General features: G+C 38.0%; 1 protein-coding gene across 1 annotated transcript; it reads left to right on the top strand.

Moving 5' to 3' along the window:
• The first annotated feature begins 8,765 nt into the window (after positions 1-8,765).
• LOC150083061 (uncharacterized) lies at positions 8,766-10,067 on the top strand. Its single transcript, XM_090378380.1, has one exon. It carries the CDS (start codon positions 8,766-8,768, stop codon positions 10,065-10,067), a length of 1,302 nt encoding a protein of 433 aa, XP_090234506.1.
• Positions 10,068-10,457: the final 390 nt, after the last annotated feature.

The following is a 10,457-nucleotide window of genomic DNA, read 5'->3' as shown; positions in this document are numbered from 1 at the left end:
CTCATTGATTATAAAGGAATTTTAATGTTTAGCCAAAGGATTTCTATGGAATCGCTTTTATTTCACATAAGTATCATAATTCCCTTGAATTCAGAAATTTTCTTAAAATAAAGTCTCTCTTAAATTAAACACAGCGGTTTTTAGTTTTTATTTACTTATTATTAATTGTATCTGGTTCAAATCAAAGACATAATGACAAATTCTAGGCACAATCCCCGAGATTTTAAAAATGGCTTTCACGTGACATTTAACAATCAAAACGAGGCAGAGAGAGAAAGAGAAAGATGTAAGTCTATTAAAAAATCTAGGCTTGCCACCTCAAATGGATCTCAATGTATTTCAAAGATGCGATGCGATTTAGGGAGTGTTGAAAGTGGAACTGGTCAATGGGGCATGACCAGAAGCTGTCACAGCGTTTGCATGACACCATTTTTTTTTTTTTTTTACGACTGTTACTGACTCACGTGACAGCACGCGCACTCATTAAGGAACAAGCGATTCTTGTGGCACGCCAGAACATTACACTCTCACCAGCAAATGTGTCAGCTACATCTGCTTTGCGGTGAGTGCACCTGAGATTGTTGACCCTCGCACTGCTTTTGCAAACTTGTTGGATGCGAGATTTAAAGGGAAACGAGAGAAAGCAGCAGCTGTAATTCAGCTGCACTGCAAACAGGTACAAATGTATCTAGAACACCTGGAACATACGAGTCTAGACCATAGATAGGGAGAAAGAGATATGGCCTTTAAAAACATGTTCTGCTAAGAGAGAGAGAGAGAGAGAGAGAGAGAGAGAGAGAGAGAGAGAGAGAGAGAGAGAGGTTGTCGTCTATTTTTCAGTTTGTCATATTCGAAGAAGATTTAAAAGCTTAAAGACTTAACATCTTTATAAGAAGTATTGACAAATTTGAATATATAAATAAGATCTTTATTGTAAGGTTCACCGGAACAGGTACCACGACTCTACAATACCCTATACTTTTTATCATCTATTATTTTAAAGAAGTCAGCATCCAGGGATTGGACTAGATGGAGCTTCTGATAAGGGAGGAACCGATCTTTAAAATGTAACCTCGAAAGAAGAGCAAGAAGCTTGGGCGTGGAGCGGAGGGCTGGTTGGAGGATCCGCCAGCACATGGTGTTCCAAATGTTGGGCGCTGATACTCTTCCTGCGATCATTTTTACAGTGAAGATGAGTCTTCTCTCGTGCATTAATGCTGAAAACCTGGTTAAATTCAGCGCTTTGGCCATCGGTGTTGTGTGTTGTTGTGGTGGGATATGACACTTCCAGGTTGCCCACTTCAGGAGCCAGTATTCTGCGACTTTTAATGGTTTAATTGTGGTGTTTGCAGCCGAGCCCCACAACTTTACTCCATACAGTACACCTCCGAAAATCATCATCCTGATGTACATTTTTATCAGGTTTATGTTTTGAATGTGTAGCAAGTGCTGCTTGGCAGCCCACCGTCTCTTGTTAAATTTAGCACAGAGTTCTATATGATGATCTTAATTTTTTGTCGAAGATCACACCCAGATCTCTTTGCTTTTCGACGCAGGGTATCAGGACTCCGTCAATCGCAGGCTAAATATTCGAAGTCAAACTGATGGGGTTAAAAAAAAATAAACGCTTCATATTAGCCCATGTATAATATGTCTATAAATAAATTTTACGTGTTCTCTGGCAAATTTTCCTGGACGAAAAACTAGTTTCCCGCTGGGGGACCATTGCCACGGAGTCACAAAATTTCTTCGCGCTTTTGACGGAACTCGAACCTGCACCTTTAGTTTCCCGGTGTTGGGAGAAAATTAAGAATTTAATCAAATGTGGATCATCAATGATCCACCTGAAATGTGAAATTCGTGATTCTTTGGATTTCCTAAACAAATGCAATCTTATATTGAGTTCCTCTCTTGCTGGCTTATCTTCATTGTTTCCATGTACCATTAAGGTGGAAGAGTAGGGAATAAGATCATGAAGTCTGTGGTTAAGGATATGGTACAGAACCGTCTCGATAGGAATGATACCCTTAAGGGATCGCAGCATGAGTTCATGAAGAGGGAAGTCTTGCTTGACCAACTTTTTTCTGCTTCATTGCAGGAATTTTTTATCAGCGAAGAGAGCAGGTTCGAAACTGTTCAATCTCTCAGCCAAGTTATCAAAATTCCTATGCACAGTCACTTCAGTAAAATACATTATTTATAATTGTAAATTTCGAAAAGCTAAGCTTCAAATTATTCGAAGAGCTTTTGATGATTAAAATATATCCGTTCATGTGGCCTACATGAGTTGCAGGTTGTTTTCACAGAAACCATGACTGAATGTTACTAGCATTTGCTGCATTCTACACCATATACTGACGATTACAAGTAGTTTATGAGAAGTTAGCAGAACTCCTTGGAGTGTAGGGTGAGAGTTTAAGGACATTGACTGCGACTCCTTTAGTTTGCAATGGAGTGTGCATTTTAACCGAACTAAAAGACAAATATTAGATTCTTTTATAACATTGGAGCTATCGAGAACATTCTGTGACAGCCACAGTATTACAATTTAAGAAAAAAAAAAGCGAGTTAATGCAAAAGTAAGGAAACTGGAGTATTTCATTAAGCAACGTGAAAAACATGTTTGGTTCTGCGTACTTAACCTACGAACAGCCCACTGCGAATTGCCCATAATTTACAAGGTTTACGCTTTTGCTTTGCTGAACTACTAGTGCATGTCGAAATACTACGATTTTTTAAAAATCTTACTAGAATACGTGAGTTTACTTTGAAATTACCAAGTGCTAAGGTTACATTTACAAATTAGGAAAGTTTGATGACATCACAATGCCCTGAATGAATTATGAAAACGGTTTTAACTGGAAAAATTACAGAAATTTCCAGGTTTACAAAATTTTAATAGGAAAAGACGGTGTTCAGGGCATGGGAGGATGACACGGAGAGAGGGAGGAAGAGAGATTTAAAAAATAATCAAGCTTTTCGTGTAGATTTAACCACCCGAATAAATTGTCAGAATATAGGAAAATTTACTTTACGGATTACAGAAAGTTTCTCACAAAGAAAGAGTTGAAAATAAACGAGGCCAATTTTTCACTGATAATAAAAATAAATTGTAGGTGAAGTTGCAAAGAATTCTGTAGTTAGTTACTCAAATCCATTAAATATAAAGAACCAGTTGGCTGCGAGTAGATTAAATCATTTTACAAGTTCACGGCAAGTTTTGCCCGTGAGTTAATCGTATTCAGCGGTGGATATCAGTGCACAGAAAGAAAAATTAAAGCTGCATAATTATTATCCGGTAATACAGGAACTTATGCGTCACGAGCAGGACCACGGAAGCGGAAAAAGCTTTCCAGAGAAATATGGCAAGATTGGCAATCCTATACGAAGTGGTTTGTGTTTCTAAATTCAACATTGTCCTCAACGATTAATCTTTCTGATGCCACAATCGTTGCCACTGAGCGTGATTTACAGCAATGGCTTCCCTTTGATTTAAAAGGTAGACGCACATCCTTATGGCCGTAATATCTGTGTAGCCTGCGTTGGACGCAATCCGACACAAATCATAAGGTATCCGCATTTGAGCAGAAACAAACGATTTCTCAACTGACTGACTACGGATATCCATTTCGAGCAGATAAGAATATGTAACACTGTTTTGAGAAAGGTTTAATCGCCTTCCTTACAGCGCTACTATGATAAACTTCATTAGTGAAAGGTTTGGGTTCCATTCAAAATACAGTCGTTTGGGCTTCAATAAAATGGAATTTTTCTCGACGAATGAAACAAATATGGCTGCAACTAAATGAAACGTGGCCTGTAAACATTGATTTAGTTGTTTGTTTGCTTATGGGCTTTATGTTGCAAGGGGAAACAAGGCCGTAATGCACGATTGGTTTAGTTAGTTTTTGTGCTAGATGGGTGAGGTTTTGTATACCTGATAACTGTATAAAAGCAATTGCTTTTTCACGTGGAAATAACGTTACAGTATGTAATTTATTTATTATATTTAAAAATAAAAATGATCGCATGATTCCAGTTTTAAGAAAAAGCCCATAATTTGGTCTTTTTTTTTTAAACAAACGCTGTTAAAAGTAAAAATGGAAATACTGTTAAATGGACAAACTAACCATACACGCCAGTTACAGATCAAATAAGCTGACGCCTCGTGGCCTCGGTTGCTTTGGCACAAATAAGAACTTAGATTTCTCAGAACGTTTTTAAATTTAATCTCTATCAGAGAGAGAGAGAGACATATGAATAAATATTTATTATTTTATTATATTGGCGGTCCTTGGACGTAACCCATATCCGTATCTGTGCTTATGTGGGATGAAAAACCCGGTAACTCACGGGGAAATCCTACACCCTTCTCCTGAGATCGACTAACTACAGCCTCGAATGAAGAGGACTTCAGAAATTCCTTTAGTGGTCGACGAAAATCGCATTCAAAATCGAACTTGAATACGATTACCATGACACCAAAATAATTTATGTGACGTAATATACTCAATCAAAAAATTCAGTTTATCGAAAAATACATAAACAACAGCATGAATTTATGGGAAAAGGCCAACAGAAGATACGTACTGCCTGTATTAAGTTCAGAAATTACTGATCCTGAAAAAAAATTTTTTAGAGCAGTCAGATTGTTTAAAACTGTTGAACAATATAAAGGGTGAAAGATATTTTAGAATAAAATCATGGTGGAAGTGTACTCTGCAAGCGAAACTCGAGTGTGGGTAGATGTGGGCTGCCCTGTAGATGAGCGGCTGATTACTTGACTTGAAAATTACATGGAGCTTCCTTAAGGAGGGCAAGGTTTTTAACATGCAGTCTGAACAAATGTGTAGTCCTAAAAATGTATTAAAGACAAGACCTTATGGCAGATTTATTACAGATTCGTTAACTCGAAAAGCGTTACTGTGTTCACTCTTAGATAGTTCATTACTGGTGTAAGAGAAGAATTCGACAACCTCTGAACTCCTACCGGCAGTTTTGAGTCTGGTTAATGAACTCTATTGTTGATAATCCTTTCGAAAAGTTGGCAAGTCAACTGGCATTTTTCATGGGGAAATGCGAGAGGAAATGAACAGGAAAAGACTTTGTTGACTGTCGTAAATATTATTGAATCCGTCATAGTCACGAAATATGGCTTCCAAAGAGACGTTACTTCCACACGTTAATCGGATAAAAAGAAAGGGGCTATACTGCACTGGGATTCCATTCACAGGAAAGCCTTTCGAAGCCGGATATTAAATTATTTAGGCTATACCCAAGTATTTTCTAATTCAGATTATCGTTTTAACGGCAGAGGAGCTTGTCGCTCATATCCGTAATTTTTTTTCTGCCTCACGTCGGTTAACTGCTTTGATTGTAGAAGGTTTTAGAAATTCCTCCAGTAACGGACGAGAATCGAACTGAGATGCTCCAAACGAGTAGCAGATGGTAATATATCATGCTGCCTCGGAGGCCTCCAGAATTTTAAATAAAAGTTCATTTTCTGGTTTGGTGATGCGAACATCATCATCACTTACAATGACATTGTCGTCATATACCATTCCTCAGAGATTTGATTTGAAATTGCAAAAATTGTTTTGCCGAATGTCGTCTAAAGTGTCACGCATAAGAACTAAATGATCCACACTCACAAAATTGCTTTATTATTTTAAAAATTGTAACTTAGGAAATGTTATTTGTTTTTGTTGATATTCACTGTAAGACTTCGTTTCCAAGTAAGATTCCATAATACCACGTGGTTGGGTGGTAAATGGTACCATGTTTATTCACCAGGAACAACGCATGCAACTTCAAACATGGATTCTGACAAAATGAACAATTCAAATTCAAAACTATCACTTCCTCCACTAGGGCCCTCACAAAATTGCACCAACCATCGTCACTTGGTAGTGTTATACTTAATACAAATATCGTGGGTTTACTTTCAAATGAATACCTTGTATCTTTTAATTTGAAGCCATGCCCTCGAATGCGCACACTATTGCCAATTTGTGTCAATATTAACGCATCATCAATTTGAAAGCTGTAAATGCGCACAGCCCTTGCCGTTTGATATGGAGAATGAATTTCACATTTCATTGACTTACTAGAATTGGGGCGTACACGTCCAATACACAAATAAGTGAAACCTGTTTGTCGCAGAGATGATCAAATTCAGAAAAAATGAGAAAAGAAACACCTGCATGCGGATAAAAGGAAATTTACAGGCCATATTGTCGTCCCAGAGTTCAATGGGGAAACAGCAAAGGGTTATCGCTCGAAACAAGTTCAAAATATGCAGGCCACGTTCGTACTTTTTCCTTTGCATCCATTTGGCGTCTGTATAAGTGAAGAGATAGAAGTGTTTTTTTTTTATATTATTTAAAACTAGTTCTTATATCATGAAAATTACCTTACACACAAAGTAGTTCAAAGGCTTCACCTGAACCGACAGCACAAATGCCAACCAATGTGCAGGCATACAAACCCAGTTTATTTTAATGCAGCCGAGTAATAGAGAACCCGCTCCCCCTCCCCCAAACACACTACAAGAACTGGAACAGTGTCAGAGAAACGTCTGTGTTGTTTCGATGAATTTTTTTACTTCCACTGATAAAATGGCAGTGAACTAATTTTTTTTAAAAGAAAACACAACATTTAAAATATTCCTGACTAGAAGTTACTGAAAATATCGAGAATTATGAAGACGTGTGCGTTAAAAAGTGAAAGAATGGATGAATGAAGGTATCGGTTTTCCATCAAAAACAAACGGCTCACCATCCATGCTGCACAGAGGATATCGATCAGCGCTGAGTGTGAGAGGAGGGGATTGTTACATTCAAATTGTAGTTCTAGCAATGGGAAAACTTTCTGATGAGGCCATTAAACATACAGAGTTCCGCTCTTTTCCCCCGATTGGTAGTACATCTTCCGTGACAGTATAGTAGTTTCTCCACTTGTCAATTGGAGAAGCCTGCATCCGATTCTCGGTTATGGTTGGAAGAATCCTCTTCAGTCGATTCCCCCGGGATTTTCAGCCCACACAACATGCAAACTAGCCGTGAACATGCACTTGTGGCATTAAAACAACAACAGCTTGGTAGCATCATTGCTAAACTGTCTGAACCTTTTCTTCCTGTTATGTTCTAGATGTGTTCCTGACTACTGCACCAAAACCAATCACATGTAATCGTGAAGACGAAATCTCTAATTACGATATGCGAAATAAAACACTGTCCAATAAACTTACACATTTAATAAAAATCTCGATGTTTCTTAAATTCATCTTCACAGCTGTCACAATCACACACAAAAATTAAGCAAATCTTCAAGAAATGTCAATAATATTCCTCACAAATTCCACCATATAAACAGATCTTACCTTATTCTTTTAACGGCCGGAGCTTGTCGCTCTTGCTGATTTTGTGTATTATCTGTAGAATTTATGGACATATTGGATGGGATAAAAAAACCCGAAATAACTCACGGGGAAAAATCGTACTCCGTCTAAGAATGGCTAACTACAGTATCCATTAAAGAGGACTTCAGCGATTCCTGCAAACTTTCAATTTCTCCAAATGAGTGGGACACAGCGATATAATGTGCCGACTAAGTTGGCACGGAGGACTGTCTCATCTGTAGATTCATTTCAATTTTTTTTTTATTGTGCTAGATTGTCCCTGTAAATATTGGCAACCCTGCCGTATATTTACAATGTCATACAATATTATAGATACAGACTTACAATACCGAATAGAGAATGAGGTACATCCATTCAAAAAGTAGGCGACAATGTCCAAAGTCCACTCGACCGATTCAAAATTCGAGAGCAAGCAATAACGTACGGAACTTATCCACATTAAGCAGGGTTGCCAAAATTCGCAGGGACAACCTAGCACATCTGCAAATTGCATTATGTTGTATTCTTGTTCTTGTATTCTATTTTATAAGCTATTCTGGCCCTATATGGCCATTTCGAGGATAAACAGAAAACGTATTTAATGTCTTCATCAAATATTGACAAGTGATATCCACTAGTTCTTTGGGAAAACTTTGGTTCCATGCGTTTGAGAAGAAACGATACGCTGATATAAATACGATGGTTAAATCTAAGAAGCGCAATGACATCTAAAAGAATCAGACTCTTAAAGTTCAAAGAAATGTATTTAAATTTAATATATTGCAGCGTTATATACCAATTAGATTTTAAACCATCAAAACCTAGAAAAATATATTGAAATTGCTTCTGAAAACAAAATTGATTAATATAAATCATGTGAAAAATCACACGAAATATCTTTAATTACTTTTATGAAAGTGTTTTCGACAAGATTCGTCGCATTTAGTACAAAGGAGGAAAGCGGTAACTCGTATTTTGGGAAAAGGAGAACACCCTCGCAGACCGAAAAAAAAAAAAAAAAATTTCAAGTGGAGGACTGCAACCAGTCCGTGGTCCATCAGCTGGGCAACCCTGCTTTACACTGTCCTCGAAATAGTTCTACTTTTTTCTAACTGATAAAAGGTGTTTATACCTTTGTAAAAACTTGCAATATTGCAAAATATAAAATATATTGTGAACTACAGGTATATAACCGTTATTTAAAAAGCAATTTAATTTAGATTTACTTTAGTATTTCAAATATCACTATATATAGACAGCAATATTCTGTTTTAGATATACTCTTTTTATTGCGGAAAATGTTTCTCATAATAATTAATAAATAATAATAATGGGATGTGTTTTATTGACTTTTCTAGGCAGTAAGATGTCCCAGGTGGAGAAGCTGGATATTGGAAACAGTCTTCATACAGTGTTTCGGGAAAAGATGGAAGAAACTCGTCAAGTCATTCTCAATGGGCATTCAGGCGCTGAATTCCCTTCTCTTGATCCATTTCACTTGGATACCTTGTCTTTGGTGATTCACGAACCGAAGGGATTTGTAAATGTATCCCTTCGCAAAACCTCAATCCGCGGTTTGAGCAATTTTGAAGTGCAGGATGTAGCGAGCAATTTCGATTCCATGAGGACCAGTCTCCTGTTGTACTATCCAGAAATTCATATCAGCTCCATCTACCGGATAAAAGGCTTTCTCAATCCCCCTTATTCTCAGGTGGTAAGTGATGAAGGTAGGTTCGAGGCCACCATAAAACAAGGAGGAGCCGCCTGGTCGGCCAAAATGGACATGGAAGGGGATGACCTCACTATGACACAAAGTACTTTCCAGACTTACTTCAACAACGTCGTTGAGAAGTTCCACAGCTTTCTCAAGAAACGTCCAATGGCCAAAGCAGGGGAACTTTTGAAAGCTGTCGCCTCTTCAGTGGTGGAGAAAATTCAACGGGTCATTGAAGAAAACGTGGAAAGTGCTATCGCACACGTCTTAGGAAAGGGTCAAAGATTACCAGACGTTTTGCCTCTCGAAAAAGATGGAGCAAGTGAACTCACCGAAAGTCATCACAGGCAAAAGCGGCAAGTCCCTTGCATGAATGGAGAGGAGCTGGATGAATATGTTGACACTCTCCTTCGGTTCGGTAGACGTTTGATTCGTTTCATGGAGCCCGTTCGATTTCCGAACTCCACCATCAAAATTGACGATTACTTGGTAGTTTTCTTATATAATGGCGGTGCTCGAGGTGTGTCGTCAATCTCACGCCGAAAACCGGCTTACGTTCGGTGCACAAACAACTCCATAACCCTTGGCCTCGTGATTGGATTCGATGAGATCAAGGTGACGGCTAAATATCGCGTTTTGCAAGATTACCGATTGCTGTTGTTCAACGGAGAGGCGGACATCAAGATCAGGGACACGGTAGTGTTGATCCAAATCACTCAGTTTAGCAACGGTGAGACCAGACAACAACTTGATAAGTTCAAAATTTGGAAATTAGGCCATGTACAAGTACGTATGCGAGGATTGGGTAATCTGACTTCTGCACTATCTATGTTATTGTCATATGCCATAAATGAAGATCCGAAAGCCGTTATTCCAGTGGCTGAAGCCCAATTAACTACCATGATCAGACAACAGCTTGCCAATGTTACTGTACCAATATTTAGCATCATTTAGTAACTGTGTTTGTGTGATCGTATTGTACTATAAAATGCAATCCAAAGTAGTCGGATGTGAACGTGTTCTTAGACGTGAGTTTTTGTGAAGAAATTATTGTACATCGCTATAGTTAAGTACTTGATGTAATGAAGAAGGGCAATTGAAAAGAGTGATGACTAATCATAAGATATGCAAGCATCCAGAACGTCGTTTGTAATCAAATTGCACAAGATTATATTGATCGGGTTTTGCAAATCTTAACGATGGTCTGGCGTCTCTCGTGGTGTTAATCTGTTAGCTGTTGAGGACGCTTCTAAAGATTAAGAGACAATAGAACCGAGATGGAATATTACAGGAAAAAAATTACTTATCTCTATTTCCAAACTTTGGATGCGGAAAATTTAGTAG

The sequence above is a fragment of the Mastigoproctus giganteus genome, chromosome 7 (assembly GCF_048544385.1).
Source record: "Mastigoproctus giganteus isolate SK-2022 chromosome 7, ASM4854438v1, whole genome shotgun sequence".
Lineage (NCBI taxonomy): Eukaryota > Metazoa > Arthropoda > Arachnida > Uropygi > Thelyphonidae > Mastigoproctus > Mastigoproctus giganteus.
This window is presented reverse-complemented; position numbering and strand designations above follow the sequence as displayed.

What these genes read in the sequence shown, in the direction of transcription:
- LOC150083061 (XM_090378380.1), top strand. Translation starts at nt 8,766, where the DNA reads ATGTCCCAGGTGGAGAAGCTGGATATTGGAAACAGTCTTCATACAGTG.